Source organism: Squalius cephalus (genome assembly GCF_949319135.1).
Source record: "Squalius cephalus genome assembly, chromosome: 25".
Classification (NCBI taxonomy): domain Eukaryota; kingdom Metazoa; phylum Chordata; class Actinopteri; order Cypriniformes; family Leuciscidae; genus Squalius; species Squalius cephalus.
In genome coordinates, this window is record NC_137146.1 from 23,763,289 (window position 1) to 23,784,059 (window position 20,771).

A 20,771-nucleotide genomic window follows, 5' to 3' on the forward strand; every position below is an offset into this window, starting at 1 on the left:
ATCTGAAATTGACGCCTGACAAGACTGACTGAACCCTAAACAAGTTTTTTCACAAAAGCCGGTATTGTCCGCTGTCAAGGCATCGCGAGTTCATGTTTTACAGCAGAAACAGACAAGCAGTCGCACCCTTGTTGGTGAACACAACACGATAAATCCGTTTTAGCGACTCGCAGTATTCAGGTCAGATGTTAATTTGAAAAGACGCGTTGGCTAAGAGGAGTTTCGTCAAAGCTGACTAAAAGTGATCGAGGATGGATAATTTCAATGAACTTGATGAACCCGTGATATCTTCTTCGGGGCGTAAAAGGAAAATAAAAGCTGAAACATTTTCACGGAACCTTAGTGGTGAGGGTCCTCGTTTAGTGGTGAGGGAAAAGCTCACTGTATTGCGTGTACGTTAATCACAACAACAAAGTTTGTCAGGCGTCTGTCAGCTGAGGCGATTAAAGTTACAAAGATTAACCGAGTGTTGTATTATTTATCATAGCAATTACTTGGTTTTGTTTGACTCAGAAAGATGAAATGTGAATGTTAAAAAATTTTTTAACATATTAAAGCACTTTCAATTAACTTTAATTTTGTAATTTACCTGTATTTTTTAAGTTATTATTATTATTATTATTATTAATCAAAACAACCCAGCTGCAGTTTGATTGATATTACTTGGAATGCACAATAATAATAAAAAAACATGATTTATGAAAATGAACAAGAATGGAGTACTTGCAAATGACCTCTTCTGTTGTAAATGTCCCAATTGGGAGAGGGTGTGCAATTTTCAAAGAGTTTAATTAAATATGTTATATTATTTTGGTTGCATAAAAACGTAACTGGTTGTGTGAACATAATATCTAAATATCGATTAATCGATCGATATAGCCCTGAATCGAATCGAATCGTAATCGTATCGCAGAATTTTTTGAGGTATCGGCAAATATCGTATCGCTGGCTGAGAGAATCGGTATCGTATCGTATTGTGATGAACTGTCCGATTTACACCCCTACAAAACAAGAAGAATGGACTGAAATCAAAATCAATATTTTTTTTATTTAAGTTCCTTTACCACAATATCAGTGTACCATACAATACGATTATTAACAAACATAACAAATGAGTATCATCTTTCCTCTGTGCCTCTTTTATTATTAAAGTTTGAAGCACAGTTGTTGAATGCTTTTCAAATTTCTTTATTATTCTCATGACTGTGATACAGTAAGTCTTCAATGGAAATGTAGACATATTTAAAAGTTTTTTTTTTAATTTGTTTGAATTTTGAATTTGAATTTGTCTGATCTGGCAGAGAGAGTGAAGAGTGTGTTGTTCTCTACAGGTTGAGGGATTGTGGAGTCACAGATGAAGGTTGTTCTGCTCTGGCTGCAGCTCTGAGATCAAACCCCTCACACCTGAGACAACTGGATCTGACTAGAAATAAACTAGGAGAATCAGTTCATCTGCTCTCTGCTCTGCTAGAGGATCCTCACTGTAAACTGGAGATACTGAAGTAAGATCATCTCTCTGATAGTAACGTGTCTTTTTCCTCAATAAGATGAATCCTTTGATCCATATTTCTTTTTTAATCATAGGACTAAAATTAGCTTGTAAAATGTTCTATAAACACAAAATATAGTTTTTTCATCCCGTGACAGCCCCATAGAGGCTATACTGTCTGTAAGATATAGTATGAAAGATAAATTATTAGTTCGGTGCAGGAAACTCTGGGGACCATGGTGGTGATGGCAGCTCAGGAAGCCATAGCGGTGCAGGTAGGTCTAGGGCCCATGACTGTGCAGGAAGGTCTTGGGACCATGGCGGTGCAGGAAGGTATGGGGCCCATGGCAGTGCAGGAAGCCCTAGGACGGCAACAGTGGCTGTGTCTGCGGACAGGTAGCAAGTATCTGTCCTGCAAGTGGTCTGCGAGATAACTTCAATTAATTTAAATACATTAATATAATTCATTCATTTTTATTATTATTAAGTAAAAAAAATAAATTAAATTAATTTAAAAATAAATTAAAACAAAGCACAAACTCTCTCGTAAGTATTCTGTTATTGTTTCGGAGCAGCCCAAGCCGTTTCTCATCGCGCTCTGTGAAATACAGACTGAACGGTGGCTCAAAACACCCAACCGCTTCATGAACATACTGATACGCAAACTCAGTTGGATAAAGAAAACCAGTGTCACAAATAAAGCTTTGATGGACGACGATTGTAATAAAGGTAAAGATGATTACAGTGTCATACAGGAGTCCATTATTACTTATGTGCAAACTAACTGTGTATGTGCGCTCTCGGCTCACTGATCGCTTTAACATTGTATTTCTGCATGAACACAGTTCAATATATTTGCGTAGTTGTCAAAATTAATGTCAGTGTTAAAACACTATAGTGTTTTAGTGTTTTATAACGGATAATCGCAGAAGAAGCGTGTTTTAGAGAAGCTTGTGAGGATCAGTGTGGTGTTTATGTACACATGGGCATCAGACCCTCCAAACATAGACACGATTGCTTGTTCTGACAGAGGAACTGTTCACTGATAACATCAACCCGCCTTCAGATCGCTGAGTTTCCACACATTCAGAATGTTTTTATTTTCCATTTACATTTTGCCCACTTCAGGTTCGTGGAGAGTTCCTGCCTCAAATGGAGGAGTTGAAGTATCTTGGGGTCTTGTTCACTAGTGAGGGAAGGATGGAACGGGAGATTGACAGATGGATCGGTGCAGCTTCTGCAGTAATGCGGTTGATGTACCGGTCTGTCCTGGTGAAGAAAGAGCTGAGCCGCAAGGCAAAGCTCACGATTTACCGGTCAATCTACGTTCCTACTCTCACCTATGGTCATGAGCTGTGGGTCATGTCCGAAAGGACAAGATCCCAGATACAGGCGGCCGAAATGAGCTTTCTCCGCAGGGTGGCTGGGCGATCCCTTAGAGATAGGGTGAGAAGCTCGGTCACTCGGGAGGAGTTTAGAGCCGCTGCTCCTCCACATCGAGAGGGGCCAGCTAAGGTGGCTCGGGCATCTGTTCCAGATGCCTCCTGGATGCCTTCCCGGAAAAGACCTAGGACACGCTGGAGGGACTATGTCTCCCGGCTGGCCTGGGAATTCCTCTGTGTCCCCCCGGAAGAGCTGGAGGAAGTGTCTAGGGAGATGGAAGTCTGGGCATCTCTGCTTAGGGGCCCGGCCCCGGTTAACTGAAAGAAGATGGATGGATGGATGGATGGATTTACATTTTGTTGTGTTTAATACAGAATTCAGAATGGATCTGTATAGCTATATTCAGTCCTTTGGCATCTCCCTTTGGTCTTGTTTGGTATGGCAGGTTGACTTTGCAGTATTGATTCAGAGAGTTGTCTTGGAAATGCCTCAAACTCTCTTCAAATTCTCTAAAGAGGAAGTGCATGTGTCAGACAAAGCATCATATATAGCAGATATTAACCCTTTGGTAAAACTATTTATCAATGCCAGTAAGTTCAAATCTCAGTTTGCCATTATCAGACAAAGATTTTATAAAGTGATGCAACTGAAGATATTTAAAAAAAAATTGATTGTGGTATGTTATATTGATACGATAATTGTTGAAAGATTTTAATGTATTACCCCGAAAAAAGGCAGGATATTGTTGAGAAATTTGAACCAGGCTGAAAGACCTACAGTATATTATGCAGACAAACAGGAAAACCGGGGTTAAAAGCAATAGGAGATAGCAAGGAAAGATTGTCTGGAATTTTAATTTTAATAGGTTCTGACATCTCTCCATGCCAAAAGAGTATCTGAAATAATAAAGTTTGTTGAAATGCATTTGAGTTATTTTTTTATATTTATAATGAAAGGCAGAAAAGGGGAGCACAAGTCATTGCTTTCATGTTAAACCACTTGAGTCAGTTCTTTCATTACCAGCTGACCATGTGCTTCACCTGCTGACCAATAATAAAATTGAAAGGTTGGTAAAGCAACACCTTCCTTATCTTTTGGTTTCATCAATTTGTTAAAATTAATACAGAGCGTTTTGTGGTTCCAAATAAATTTAGAAAAGTGTCTATTAATATCTTTGAAAAAATGGTTAGATTAATAACGTCATGTCCCTGGGCTGATCTGTCCGTCCATTCCCGGTGTCTGTTGTGTGTTTGTTTGGAGCATATGGGTTTGTTTTGACAGTTCACCATGTGTCATTGCGGTATCTCATCCTGCCCCCTTGTTATCCCATTCCTTACCTCGTTATTGTTTCACTCACCTCACCTGATCCAGTATCAATTAATTACTTCTATCTCCGATTTAGTCCCCTCGTGTGTGTTGTCTTGTGCCAGATCGTTGTTTGAGCTATGTGTGAGCGATAGTTCCAGTTGCTTTGGCTTGTGTTCTACAGTGTTGTGTTGGATCTTTGCCAGGTTTTGGTTTCATTTTTTAGTTTTATTTTCTCTATCTCCTCCTGAATTTCCCAGGCAGTTCGGCTGCATTCAGCCCTGGTCTGATTGTGGGTCGCCTTTTTCTCTGCCCTGCTTCAGGTGCTCCCCGGGAGCCGCCAGCCCTCCGCCTCTTCAACCCCTCTGCGCTACACCGCCTTGTTCTGGCTCTTCAGATGTTGTCAATCTACAGAGGACGCTACCCTGGGAGTTCCTCTGAATTTGTTCAGTCTGTTTTGAGTTCCTGTCTGGATTATTGACAGGCTTTTGTAGTACGTAATGCTTTCCTATTTTGAAGAAAAATAAAACCTTGTCTGTGTCCTGACCTGATATAACCGGGAGGAGATGGAAATAAATATAAAAATGTAGGGAGAATATTTGTTCTGATAACATTTATTCTGCCCAGAAAGGAAATGGGGAGTGCATGCCAAGTACTAAGAAGAGTGTAGTTTTTATTAAATAGATTGTCCAATATTTGGTTAGATAAAGATACCAAGTTGCCCGTTTTCACAAGATGTAATATAAATCTATGGTGTCCCTAGAATGTGTCTGTGAAATTTCAGCTCAAAAACACCCCAGATAATTGATTATATCAGGATAATTTATTCAAATTTGCCCCTTTTTGGATGTGAGCAAAAATTCGCCATTTTTGTGTGTGTCCCGCAAATGTGCTGCTGCTTCCTGCCCCCATTCAGAAGAGTGCCGATCCTTTACATGAGCTTCAGATACTCCATCAATAACAAAAACACATGAATCATCCAAAATCTCAGACATAACCAGTAGAGGTGGGCAGCTTTACGGAGAGACTCAGGAAGAGGTTGTAACTTTTAGACTGCACCTTGACGTTTCCGAATGGTTAGTGGATAAATTTATGTAGTTGTTGTGTAGTTAATGTTTCTGGGGGATATCTACTGAAAATAAAACAAATCCACTGGTCTCTTGTCTCCTCTGAGGCTGGGACTCTATATTGTTTTGTGCTCGTCTCCTATATTGTTCTGTGCAGCAACAACAGTACAGTTTGCATGCTTTTGCTTGCACTTTTGCCATTGCATCAGAACTAGTTACTCTATTGTCACTTGCGAAAACCAAATGGCGGTGCTGTGGGTGGAAAGATTAAGGGGTGGTAATATTATAATAACATCCCCTTCCAATGTCAGAAGGGCAGCGAAATCTGATTTTTTTTTAAATGCTTGCAGAGAAAGGTGTGACGATCCAAGGGGCTGTGGTACTTTATTTTGTCCAGCAGGTGTCTCTGGGTAACACTTTTTGTGTCTTCAGGTTAAATGCTTTGACGCAGATGTGGGGAATTGATGGTGATTAACCATGCTGCTTATAAGATGCTGGCTTTCTCACCCTCTGGAGTCAAAAGCTTGGGGTTTGGTCGCTGTGGTTCTCGCTGTTTGGTTGTCATGCTGGCTTTCTCACCCTCTCCAGTCCAAGGCTTGATGTAGTTGTGTTTTTGCATCTTTATATTTTATGTGTTTGGCCTCCCCATTCATGTTGCTACTCCTTGAGCAAAGGGGTCGTAACAAAGGCTTCCCAAAAAAAGTTACTGGGCTGTCACTTTTCACATTTTCTGGGTTGGTAGATGCACCAGGGACCCGATTAGAGCACTTAAACAGGGAAAAAGTCAGATTTTCATGATTTTTTTTTTTTTTTTACTTTTTATTCATCAAAGAATCCTGAAAAAAGTATGACAGGTTATACAAAAATATTAGGCAGCACAACTGTTTCCAACATTGATAATAATCAGCATATTATAATGATTTCTGAAAGATCATGTGACTGGAGTAATGGCTGATGAAAATTCAGCTTTGCATCACATAAATAAATTATATTTTTAAGTATATTACAATAGAAAACCATTATTTAAAATTGTAATAATATTTCACAATATTACAGGTTTTTTTTCTGTATTTTTGATAAAATAAATGCAGGCTTGATGAGCATAAGAGACTTATTTCAAAAACATCAAAAATAGTAATGTGTCCAGACTTTTGACTGGTACTGTATATCCAGTGCATAACCTGTGAAAATCCCTTGAAATTAAGTATGTCTGTCATATTTTGCCTTTGTTTCACTTTCATTTTGGACATTTAGTTTGCTTGTGTTTGTTCCCACTGTCATTAGTTGTCATGGTTGCTAAGTATGTTACTAATTAGAGTACACCTGTTTTGTATGTGGTCTGTTTGCCTGTGTATTTAAGACCTCCAGTTCTCTACACTCTTTGTATGGTGTTTGTGTCCATACACAATGTTACTTTGATTATGTTGTTTAATTAAAGTAACTTGACTATTTGACGTACTTCTGCTCTCATCTTCATCTTTGTGGACTACTTAGTGACAATGTTCCACTCACAACATTGGTTTATATATAACAGTCAATAGGTCAGGGGTGTCCAAACTTGGTCCTTGAGGGCTTCTAGAATGCCTAGTAAGGCCTCGATTAGCTGGTTCTGGTGTGTTCATTGTGGCTCGAGCTGAACTCTGCAAGACAGTGGCCCTCCAGTAGCTGGGTTGGACACCCCTGCAATAGGTGGAACATTGAAACCATGTAGTGGTTAAAGTGGTTATTTCATGCAATTTTTTTCAATAATTAATAATTGCAGAAAGCACTGCTTTTTTGACAGGGTCAGATTTTTAGTATGTAATTTGGGGTGATGAGCAGGTCGGAGCGCAATAAGGGTTTTCTGTTAGAACAGTGTTGTGTAAGTAGAATAATAACTTTATTATTCTCATGACTGTGATAAATCTCCAATGGAAATGTAGACATAATCAATAGTCGGTTTAGAATTGTGACTTGTACCTGTTGATCTGATCTAAACAGAGAGAGTGAAGAGTGTGTCATTCTATACAGGTTGATTGATTGTGGAGTCACAGATGAAGGTTGTGCAGCTCTGGCTTCAGCTCTGAGATCAAACCCCTCACACCTGAGACAACTGAATATGTCTTGGAATGTACTAGGAAATTCGGGAGTCAAGCTGCTGTCTGGTGTATTACAGAGTCCTCACTGTGAATTGGAGATACTGACGTAAGATCATATAACTCACATGAAACACAATGTAAAGTACACTGAACAAAATTATAAATGCAACACTTTTGTTTTTGCCCCCATTTTTCATGAGCTGAACTCAAAGATCTAAGACACAAAAGGCCTATTTCTCTCAAATATTGTTCACAAATCTGTCTAAATCTGTTTTAGTGAGCACTTCTCCTTTGCCGAGATAATCCATCCACCTCACAGGTGTGGCATGGAACACGCTGTCGTATACGCCGATCCAGAGCATCCCAAACATATTCATTTATGCTGACTGAAGGAATGTCCACCAGAGCTGTTGCCCATAAATTAAATGTTCATTTCTCTACCATAAGCCGTCTCCAAAGGCGTTTCAGAGAATTTGGCAGTACATCCAACCGGCCTCACAACCGCAGACCACGTGTAACCATACCAGCCCAGGACCTCCACATCCAGCATCTTCCCCTCTAAGATCGTCTGAGACCAGCCACCCGGACAGCTGCTGCAACAATCGGTTTGCATAACCAAAGAATTTCTGCACAAACTGTCAGAAACCGTCTCAGGGAAGCTCATCTGCATGCTCGTCGTCCTCATCGGGGTCCCGACCTGACTGCAGTTCGTCGTCGTAACCGACTTGAGTGGGCAAATGCTCACATTCGATGGCGTCTGGCATTTTGGAGAGGTCTTCTCTTCACGGATGAATCCCGGTTTTCACTGTACAGGGCAGATGGCAGACAGCTTACACCATACGACGTATGGCGTCATGTGGGTGAGCGGTTTGCTGATGTCAACGTTGTGGATCGAGTGGCCCATGGTGGCGGTGGGGTTATGGTATGGGCAAGCGTATGTTATGGACAATGAACACAGGTGCATTTTATTGATGGCATTTTGAATGCACAGAGATACTGTGACGAGATCCTGAGGCCCATTGTTGTGCCATTCATCCACGACCATCACCTCATGTTGCAGCATGATAATGCACGGCCCCATGTTGCAAGGATCTGTACACAATTCCTGGAAGCTGAAAACATCCCAGTTCTTGCATGGCCAGCATAGTCACCGGACATGTCACCCATTGAGCATGTTTAGGATGCTCTGGATTGGCGTATATGACAGCGTGTTCCAGGTCCTGCCAATATTCAGCAACTTCGCACAGCCATTGAAGAGGAGTGGAACAACATTCCATAGGCCAAAATCAACAACTTTTTTTTCTTTTTTTTATACTAATTAATTTACTATATATCCAGTACATTATTAAATCATATCTAAATAACAGTATAATTCTATTATACTCTATTATAAATAATAGTCATTATTATGACCGCCGCTAGCATAGCTAGCGAAAGCGGTCATTTAGGGATTGTCAAAGTTTTTTTTTTTTTTTTTTTTTCGTCACCTTACTGAATTTTTCGTCAACGATACCAGGGACACCGAAGCACCGGGGAACATGAAATTTGGTGGGCATGTAGCCCCACTAGACTTCTAAGGAAAAATTTCGTTTGGTCCCCGGGGGCCACTCCCCCCCCCGCGCTGGGCCCCCCCAAACCCCAAAAAATGCAGTTTTTCCTAAATAACTACCTGAACCGTGGCACCGAGGATGAAGAAATTTTTATGGTATGTTGGACTACTAGACTTTTACGGAAAAATTTCGTTTGGTCCCCGGGGGCCACTTCCCCCCCCCCCGCGCTGGGGCCCCCGTAAATTTTTCGTCAACGATACCAGGGACACCGAAATACCGGGGAACATGAAATTTGGTGGGCATGTAGCCCCACTAGACTTCTACGGAAAAATTTCGTTTGGTCCCCGGGGGCCACTCCCCCCCCGCGCTGGGCCCCCCCAAACCCAAAAAAATTCAGTTTTTCCTAAATAACTACCTGAACCGTGGCACCGAGGATGAAGAAATTTTTATGGTATGTTGCTCTTAAGGGCCCACATCAACCTAGCCCATAATCACTCATTTGTGATTTGCGCCCCTCCCATAAAAAATGAAAATGCAATATTATTCTGCTTTAATCGCCCCTATCTTCAGTGGAGATGTTCAGAACTGCACCATATTTCATGTGTATGATTAACTTGACATCCTCTGGGGGTATCCTCTGCTAAGTTATGTAGAATTTCATCCATGGGGGGGGTATAAAATAAATTCATTTATGTGCACATTTAGTGACTGTACACTCATCGGCCTGTAGATGGTGCTGTTGAGCGAAGGGTTGCTGGTTTAGGATGATACTGTCACACACACACATGCAGGAATACAAACAAACGCAAGCATGCACACACACTGACATCCACACGCACAGACACACACCCATACACACACATACAAATCCACATGCACAGACACACACACACAAACACACACGCGCACACATGTACGCACACATACATACACGCACAGACACACACACACACACACACACACACACACACACACAGACACACACATACACACACACACACACACACACACACACACAGACAGACATGCACATACTATTACTTTTTTTAGGTATATACATAAACACGCAATACAGCCAAATTACTCCACGTCATTTATTTTTGTGGAAAGCCAGTGCAGGCCTGAGCGGCGGTCATATTTTGTACCGCGATGCGGTATATCTAGTTTAAAACAGATTTAGCAGAAGACAGATATTTTACATAAAAATACAAGAAGTTAGTGATGGCAATTTCAAAACACTGCTTCATGAAGCTTCAAAACCGTTATGAATCTTTTGGTCTGAATCAGTGGTGCGGAGCGTGTATCAAACTGCCAGAGTCACGTGATTTCAGTAAACGAGGCTTCATTACGTAATAACTGGTTCAAAACGTTTCGAAACACTTTCATTGGTTCACCGCTGGGGGCGATGATCTTTGTCAACCCATGAATAATGAGGAGTCACTGAGAACCATTGAACAAGTGTCTGTGGATTTTACCTGATCTCTGATCAGTTTTATACATTTGTAGACGTTTTAATTAGACATTAGTGTAATTAAAATGAATAATGGCATAGGCCTAGTCTATTATTGGCCTGTTTAGTTGAGCCATTCAACAAACAAAACAAACCCTGACAATTAATAAAAGAACATATAGACTAGACACTTGATAATCTTATTAGATGATTAGGTAATTGAATTTGAAAGATTTTACTTTCAATAAAAAAATTGCAATAGATTTGTAGGTGTTGTTATGCATGTTTTTGTTGCATTTCCACTGTTCTGACCACTAGGGGTCACCGTGGAGACGGGTGTCAGATTGTTTCGAAGCCTCGACACAATACTGCACATTTGATTAAACTTTTTCAGTGTTCCACGAAGCCTCGATCTGCCCACCACTAATGTTAACCTGTACCCTACTTTATTGTTTTACTGACACTTTTTTATTCATACTATTTTAATCCCCAGAGGTGGGTAGAGTACCCAAAAACTGTACTCAAGTAAAAGTACAAGTACTTATAGAAATATTTACTCAAAGTAAAAGTAAAAGTAATAATCTTAATAGTTACTTGAGTAAGAGTAAAAAAGTATCCAATGAAAAAACTACTCAAGTAGCGAGTAACTTACTTCGGATTATATATATATATATATATATATATATATATATATATATATATATGAAGAAGACTTCAGATGCAAAAGCCTCTGAGTGCCATCTGAAACTTTCTTCTAAAACAAGCATTTTTATCAAGCTTGTATATTTAAGTTCAGTAATTTCACTTTAATGACAATTAATAGGTACTTTTCATTGCCATTTAAGTGAAATAACTGAACATAAACGTACAAGCTTGATAAAAATGCTCTTTTAGAAGAAAATTTCAGATGGTACTTAGAGGCTTTTGCATTTGAAGTCGTCATATATATAAAATTATATTATTTCGATTATTTATTTTTATTTAAATGACTAGGCTATTATTTTCATAAGTAGATTGGCTCTCTTTGCAACAAAAAGCATTTTCTCCCATCTGTAGCCAGAAAAAGAAAATCATTGCCTGTCCTTTGGTTTGTAGTAATATAACTTATACAACTACATTTGGATTATTAGACAATGTCGAAATAAAGTGAATCTGCAGAGTGTTGCATTCAAAGGCATGCAATTGACACAGAGAAGAAAGAGTTAAAACTCTTCACATGTGCTCGCGCTCATGACTGCTACTGAATATCTGAACACAAAAAAAACAAAAAGTACATCGACGAATCTTCTTCTGTCGGTTCTCCAAAATATAATCAAATGTATATTTCTGCAAGCATGTTTAAACTGGTTAACTGTGTCTACGGCAGGCAATTAAAGGCATTCGTTTTCAAGTCGAGTTCGCATGCCACTGCGCAACTATACACACAAACTACCGCGGGATGGTGGGTGTTCATAAACGGTGGGCAATGGTAGCTTATTTAATGTATAAATTAATGTATATGTCCAAAAAACTGGTAATGTCATACTTTCTAGTAGTGCTACCATGGCGTAATAATCTGTTTGGTTGTAAAATGTATTACCTGAGTGAAATGAAATCGAATATATCGTCCTGTGGAATCATTCATTCACAGACAGCTTACGAAGATGTTCAACTAATAAAGATCTTCAATCGCTGGCAAATATATGATGCATTTGCAGATTTGCTCTCACTTGACTGTACTGTAGGTCCCCAGCTAACAGGGAACGTTCCCAGAACTTTCACTAACGTTCTTTAAAAGTTGTGTAAATGTTAGTACACAACGTTATTAAAATAATGTTTTCGGAACGTTCATACAACGTTATTAACGTTCTTGTAACGTTGAGAAAAAAACGTTCTTAGAACAAGGTTCTTGGAACGTCTTTATGACGTTATTTGTGATTGATGAACGTTCTCATAACGTTGATAGAAAACGTTCTTAGAACAAGGTTCTTGGAACGTCTTTATGACGTTATTTGTGATTGATGAAAGTTCTCATAACGTTGATAGAAAACGTTCTTAGAACAAGGTTCTTGGAACGTCTTTATGACGTTATTTGTGATTGATGAAAGTTCTCATAACGTTGATAGAAAACGTTCTTAGAACAAGGTTCTTGGAACGTCTTTATGATGTTATTTGTGATTGATGAAAGTTCTCATAACGTTGATAGAAAACGTTCTTAGAACAAGGTTCTTGGAACGTCTTTATGACGTTATTTGTGATTGATGAAAGTTCTCATAACGTTGATAGAAAACGTTCTTAGAACAAGGTTCTTGGAACGTCTTTATGACGTTATTTGTGATTGATGAAAGTTCTCATAACGTTGAAAGAAAACGTTCTTAGAACAAGGTTCTTGGAACGTCTTTATGATGTTATTTGTGATTGATGAAAGTTCTCATAACGTTGATAGAAAACGTTCTTAGAACAAGTTTCTTGGAACGTCTTTTTGACGTTATTTGTGATTGATGAACGTTCTCATAATGTTGATAGAAAACGTTCTTAGAACAAGGTTATTGGAACGTCTTTATGATGTTATGTTGTGATTGATGAACGTTCTCATAACGTTGATAGAAAACGTTCTTAGAACAAGGTTCTTGGAACGTCTTTATGGCGTTATTTGTGATTGATGAAAGTTCTCATAACGTCGATAGAAAACGTTCTTAGAACAAGGTTCTTGGAACGTCATTATGATGTTATTTGTGATTGATGAACGTTCTCATAACGTTGATAGAAAACGTTATGAGAACAAGGTTCTTGGAACGTCTTTATGATGTTATGTTGTGATTGATGAACGTTCTCATAACGTTGATAGAAAACGTTCTTAGAACAAGGTTCTTTGAACGTCTTTATGATGTTATGTTGTGATTGATGAACGTTCTCATAACGTTGATAGAAAACGTTCTTAGAACAAGGTTCTTGGAACGTCTTTATGATGTTATGTTGTGCTGGATGAAAGTTCTCATAACGTTGATAGAAAACGTTCTTAGAACAAGGTTCTTCGAACGTCTTTATGATGTTATGTTGTGCTGGATGAAAGTTCTCATAACGTTGATAGAAAACGTTCTTAGAACAAGGTTCTTGGAACATCTTTATGATGTTATTTGTGATTGATGAAAGTTCTCATAACGTTGATAGAAAACGTTCTTAGAACAAGGTTCTTGGAACGTCTTTATGATGTTATTTGTGATTGATGAACGTTCTCATAACGTTGATAGAAAACGTTCTTAGAACAAGGTTCTTTGAACGTCTTTATGATGTTATGTTGTGATTGATGAACGTTCTCATAACGTTGATAGAAAACGTTCTTAGAACAAGGTTCTTGGAACGTCTTTATGATGTTATGTTGTGCTGGATGAAAGTTCTCATAACGTTGATAGAAAACGTTCTTAGAACAAGGTTCTTCGAACGTCTTTATGATGTTATGTTGTGCTGGATGAAAGTTCTCATAACGTTGATAGAAAACGTTCTTAGAACAAGGTTCTTGGAACATCTTTATGATGTTATTTGTGATTGATGAAAGTTCTCATAACGTTGATAGAAAACGTTCTTAGAACAAGGTTCTTGGAACGTCTTTATGATGTTATTTGTGATTGATGAAAGTTCTCATAACGTTGATAGAAAACGTTCTTAGAACAAGGTTCTTGGAACGTCTTTATGATGTTATGTTGTGATTGATGAACGTTCTCTTAACGTTGATAGAAAACATTATGAGAACAAGGTTCTTGGAACGTCTTTATGATGTTATGTTGTGATTGATGAACGTTCTCATAACGTTGATAGAAAACGTTCTTAGAACAAGGTTCTTGGAACGTCTTTATGATGTTATGTTGTGCTGGATGAAAGTTCTCATAACGTTGATAGAAAACGTTCTTAGAACGTCTTTATGATGTTATGTTGTGATGGATGAAAGTTCTCATAACGTTGATAGAAAACGTTCTTGGAACAAGATTCTTGGAACGTCTTTATGATGTTATGTTGTGCTGGATGAAAGTTCTCATAACGTTGATAGAAAACGTTCTTAGAACAAGGTTCTTGGAACGTCTTTATGATGTTATGTTGTGATTGATGAACGTTCTCATAACGTTGATAGAAAACGTTTTTAGAACAAGATTCTTGGAACGTCTTTATGATGTTATGTTATGTGATGGATGAAAGTTCTCATAACGTTGATAGAAAACGTTCTTAGAACAAGATTCTTGGAACGTCTTTATGATGTTATGTTGTGCTGGATGAAAGTTCTCATAACGTTGATAGAAAACGTTCTTAGAACAAGGTTCTTGGAACGTCTTTATGATGTTATGTTGTGATGGATGAAAGTTCTCATAACGTTGATAGACGTTCTTAGAACAAGGTTCTTGGAACGTCTTTATGACGTTATGTTGTGATTGATGAACGTTCTCATAACGTTGATAGAAAACGTTCTTAGAACAAGATTCTTGGAACGTCTTTATGATGTTATGTTGTGCTGGATGAAAGTTCTCATAACGTTGATAGAAAATGTTCTTAGAACAAGGTTCTTTGAACGTCTTTATGATGTTATGTTGTGATTGATGAACGTTCTCATAACGTTGATAGAAAACGTTCTTAGAACAAGGTTCTTTGAACGTCTTTATGATGTTATGTTGTGATTGATGAACGTTCTCATAACGTTGATAGAAAACGTTCTTAGAACAAGGTTCTTTGAACGTCTTTATGATGTTATGTTGTGATTGATGAACGTTCTCATAACGTTGATAGAAAACGTTCTTAGAACAAGGTTCTTTGAACGTCTTTATGATGTTATGTTGTGATTGATGAACGTTCTCATAACGTTGATAGAAAACGTTCTTAGAACAAGGTTCTTTGAACGTCTTTATGATGTTATGTTGTGATTGATGAACGTTCTCATAACGTTGATAGAAAACGTTCTTAGAACAAGGTTCTTGGAACGTCTTTATGATGTTATGTTGTGCTGGATGAAAGTTCTCATAACGTTGATAGAAAACGTTCTTAGAACAAGGTTCTTCGAACGTCTTTATGATGTTATGTTGTGCTGGATGAAAGTTCTCATAACGTTGATAGAAAACGTTCTTAGAACAAGGTTCTTGGAACATCTTTATGACGTTATGTTGTGATGGATGAAAGTTCTCATAACGTCGATAGAAAACGTTCTTAGAACAACGTTCTTGGAACGTCTTTATGATGTTATTTGTGATTGATGAACGTTCTCATAACATTGATAGAAAACGTTCTTAGAACAAGGTTCTTTGAACGTCTTTATGATGTTATGTTGTGATTGATGAACGTTCTCATAACGTTGATAGAAAACGTTCTTAGAACAAGGTTCTTGGAACGTCTTTATGATGTTATGTTGTGCTGGATGAAAGTTCTCATAACGTTGATAGAAAACGTTCTTAGAACAAGGTTCTTCGAACGTCTTTATGATGTTATGTTGTGCTGGATGAAAGTTCTCATAACGTTGATAGAAAACGTTCTTAGAACAAGGTTCTTGGAACATCTTTATGATGTTATTTGTGATTGATGAAAGTTCTCATAACGTTGATAGAAAACGTTCTTAGAACAAGGTTCTTGGAACGTCTTTATGATGTTATTTGTGATTGATGAAAGTTCTCATAACGTTGATAGAAAACGTTCTTAGAACAAGGTTCTTGGAACGTCTTTATGATGTTATGTTGTGATTGATGAACGTTCTCTTAACGTTGATAGAAAACATTATGAGAACAAGGTTCTTGGAACGTCTTTATGATGTTATGTTGTGATTGATGAACGTTCTCATAACGTTGATAGAAAACGTTCTTAGAACAAGGTTCTTGGAACGTCTTTATGATGTTATGTTGTGCTGGATGAAAGTTCTCATAACGTTGATAGAAAACATTCTTAGAACGTCTTTATGATGTTATGTTGTGCTGGATGAAAGTTCTCATAACGTTGATAGAAAACGTTCTTAGAACAAGGTTTTTGGAACGTCTTTATGATGTTATGTTGTGCTGGATGAAAGTTCTCATAACGTTGATAGAAAACGTTCTTAGAACAAGGTTCTTGGAACATCTTTATGACGTTATGTTGTGATGGATGAAAGTTCTCATAACGTTGATAGAAAACGTTCTTGGAACAAGATTCTTGGAACGTCTTTATGATGTTATGTTGTGCTGGATGAAAGTTCTCATAACGTTGATAGAAAACGTTCTTAGAACAAGGTTCTTGGAACGTCTTTATGATGTTATGTTGTGATTGATGAACGTTCTCATAACGTTGATAGAAAACGTTTTTAGAACAAGATTCTTGGAACGTCTTTATGATGTTATGTTGTGATGGATGAAAGTTCTCATAACGTTGATAGAAAACGTTCTTAGAACAAGATTCTTGGAACGTCTTTATGATGTTATGTTGTGCTGGATGAAAGTTCTCATAACGTTGATAGAAAACGTTCTTAGAACAAGGTTCTTGGAACGTCTTTATGATGTTATGTTGTGATGGATGAAAGTTCTCATAACGTTGATAGAAAATGTTCTTAGAACAAGGTTCTTGGAACGTCTTTATGATGTTATGTTGTGTGGATGAAAGTTCTCATAACGTTGATAGAAAACGTTCTTAGAACAAGATTCTTGGAACGTCTTTATGATGTTATGTTGTGCTGGATGAACGTTCTCATAATGTTGATAGACGTTCTTAGAACAAGGTTCTTGGAACGTCTTTATGACGTTATGTTGTGATTGATGAACGTTCTCATAACGTTGATAGAAAACGTTCTTAGAACAAGATTCTTGGAACGTCTTTATGATGTTATGTTGTGCTGGATGAAAGTTCTCATAACGTTGATAGAAAATGTTCTTAGAACAAGGTTCTTGGAACGTCTTTATGATGTTATGTTGTGTGGATGAAAGTTCTCATAACGTTGATAGAAAACGTTCTTAGAACAAGATTCTTGGAACGTCTTTATGATGTTATGTTGTGCTGGATGAAAGTTCTCATAACGTTGATAGAAAACGTTCTTAGAACAAGGTTCTTGGAACGTCTTTATGATGTTATGTGATGGATGAAAGTTCTCATAACGTTGATAGAAAACGTTCTTAGAACAAGATTCTTGGAACGTCTTTATGATGTTATGTTGTGCTGGATGAAAGTTCTCATAACGTTCATAGAAAACGTTCTTAGAACAAGGTTCTTGGAACGTCTTTATGACGTTATGTTGTGATTGATGAACGTTCTCATAACATTGATAGAAAACGTTCTTAGAACAAGGTTCTTGGAACGTCTTTATGATGTTATGTTGTGATTGATGAACGTTCTCATAACGTTGATAGAAAACGTTCTTAGAACAAGATTCTTGGAACGTCTTTATGATGTTATGTTGTGCTGGATGAAAGTTCTCATAACATTGATAGAAAACGTTCTTAGAACAAGGTTCTTGGAACGTCTTTATGACGTTATGTTGTGATTGATGAACGTTCTCATAACGTTGATAGAAAACGTTCTTAGAACAAGATTCTTGGAACGTCTTTATGATGTTATGTTGTGCTGGATGAAAGTTCTCATAACGTTGATAGAAAACGTTCTTAGAACAAGATTCTTGGAACGTCTTTATGATGTTATGTTGTGATGGATGAAAGTTCTCATAACGTTGATAGAAAACGTTCTTAGAACAAGATTCTTGGAACGTCTTTATGATGTTATGTTGTCCTGGATGAAAGTTCTCATAACGTTGATAGAAAACGTTCTTAGAACAAGGTTCTTGGAACGTCTTTATGACGTTATGTTGTGATTGATGAACGTTCTCATAACGTTGATAGAAAACGTTCTTAGAACAAGATTCTTGGAACGTCTTTATGATGTTATGTTGTGCTGGATGAAAGTTCTCATAACGTTGATAGAAAACGTTCTTAGAACAAGGTTCTTCGAACGTCTTTATGATGTTATGTTGTGCTGGATGAAAGTTCTCATAACGTTGATAGAAAACGTTCTTAGAACAAGATTCTTGGAACGTCTTTATGATGTTATGTTGTCCTGGATGAAAGTTCTCATAACGTTGATAGAAAACGTTCTTAGAACAAGGTTCTTGGAACGTCTTTATGACGTTATGTTGTGCTGGATGAAAGTTCTCATAACGTTGATAGAAAACGTTCTTAGAACAAGGTTCTTGGAACATCTTTATGATGTTATGTTGTGCTGGATGAAAGTTCTCATAACGTTGATAGAAAACGTTCTTAGAACAAGGTTCTTGGAACGTCTTTATGTTATTAGTATTTTCTGAATGTTATATTTAGGCTATCATAAAACGTTCTGGGAACATGTTGTTTGCTGTACATTCTCAATGTTAAGGACACTCGTTAACAAATGTGCGCTTCTTAACATTAGTTTACAATCACTAGATTTGTATAATGACTATATATATCCATATAATCATTTTAAACATCACAGTAGTTTATAACATCACCCCAATAAACCAGCACTATATAGCCTATTAATAAATTAATATTAACTAGTGCAAAATGCCTGTGCAAAATCAGTTTTTTTTGTGTGTTTTTAGTAATTGTTGTTTTGGTGTGTTTGAGTGCTCCTTGTTACAATTACACAGCAAAAGTTCAGTGACATTTTTATTTGTGTATGGTAGAAAGCAAATACTGATCCTGAAATAATGACATAAAATAAATGTGGAAAATTGAACCACACGATGCAGGGAGCGGACTACACAGTGAACTCAGAGAAAACGCTACGCTTGAGTAAAAACAGTTTGTGAATAGGCTATGATGCCCGTGAAAGAGAATTGTTAACGCATTGAATAGTATATGTTTAGTTGGTGAATAGCATAAGCTACTATTACACAGTAGTGATAACGTTAAGCACACCAGAATGAAATATAATCCCCTGGTTTCACAGACAGGGCTTAAGACTAGTCCTAGACTAAAATGTAAGTCTGAGCTGTTTCCACTGAAATAAACTTGCACTGACTGATCTTAAAAATATATCAGTGCCTTTTTAGTTTTAAGATGCACATCGGTAATGTTTTTTTCTAAGCATGTTCATAAAAATTACTTAAATGTCCTAATTGATCTATGGTCTAATCCTGGCTTAGTCTAAGCCCTGTCTGTGAAACCGGGCCAATATTTATAAGTAGAGCATAGCTGACTTACAGATTCAGAACATCCACAAATGAGTAAGTGTGACGATTCAGGGAGCAGGCTACACAGTGAACTCAGAGAAAACGCTACGCTTGAGCAAACAGTGTATGAATAGGCTACTACAAATGATGACAAAGTGCCCGTGCAAAATCAGTTTTTGTGTGTGTTTTTAATAATTGTTGTTTTGGTGTGTTTGAGTGCTCATTGTTACAATTACACAGCAAAAGTTCAGTGACATTTTTATTTATGCATGGAAGAAAGCACCAAGGAAAATTTAACTACACGATTCAGGCAGGCTACACACTGAACTCGGAGAAAAGCTGTGAATAAAAAACAATATTCAGAAGTAAACAGTGTAGCTGTGAGTGTTTATGCCAGAATGTTTATTTTTAAACAATTACCTTCTTTTACCGATATATTTAACAATATATTTTACATTTCTAATCCAAACAATGTCAAACTTTACACTGCACTTACTTGTGCCCGTAGCAAAAAAAACCTGTCAAGTTTGAAAATGTTGTTAACAGACAGACAGCCAGACAGACCTTCCCATAATTTATAGATAGATGTATAGATAGATAGATATGCTATTCACATATGTGAAGCACTGTTAAATATATTGAAATACATTTTGAAAATATATTATTTCAAAATACATTGAACATAAATCTTTTAAATTGTTCCTCATGTTACATCTGTAAATATGTGTACATATTGTGTATATTTCACAAAATATATTCATGCCTTATATCATGTTTAGTTTTTAGTAAATGTGTTTGCAATTTTATTTCAACACCACGTTAACCATTTATAAAGCTATATAATATTATAGGCTATTATATATTACATTATATTATTGCCTATTATAACCTATTATATAAATGATTTTGTATTGTTTTACACTCATGCTTCATATACTCATTCCGTTTACAGTTTGGTGATGGCCACTTAATAATGTTAACCTCACATTTCTGGATATTTTATCTGATTATCAAATAATTCCCTCCATCAATTCTTCTTTTATGTAAATGATGCGTGACTTCTACGTCTTTTAATTGGCGCGCGCACTCGAGTTGCATTTGAACCAGATTTGAACTGGAGTTACTATAGAAACGGGCGGGGAGCTCAACTGACGACAAGCAGCAGCTCCGTCTCTCACTGTTGTCTTCGCTAATTTCAGGTAAGTTTAGTCACCAAAATTACACAAATAGTACATACAAATGTTTCTGACACATTCTTTCATGTAAATGACACGCTTCCGTTGAATATTTACTTTATAGAAATGGTTTAGTGTCTTCGGGAAAAGTCAGTTAGC

At 37.3% G+C, this 20,771-nt stretch overlaps 1 protein-coding gene across 3 annotated transcripts in view; it reads left to right on the plus strand.

Moving 5' to 3' along the window:
- LOC307153980 (NACHT, LRR and PYD domains-containing protein 3-like) overlaps positions 1 to 20,771 on the plus strand; it is a 96,249-nt gene that overhangs the window by 23,661 nt on the left and 51,817 nt on the right. For 2 of the 3 annotated variants that reach the window (XM_079863834.1, XM_079863835.1), the window contains exon 8: positions 1,332 to 1,502. In XM_079863834.1, the coding sequence (XP_079719960.1) occupies positions 1,332 to 1,502 (171 nt within the window). Of the gene's footprint in view, positions 1 to 1,331; positions 1,503 to 7,254; positions 7,429 to 20,771 lie in introns of all 3 variants that reach the window. The other variant, XM_079863833.1, reaches the window with a different exon arrangement.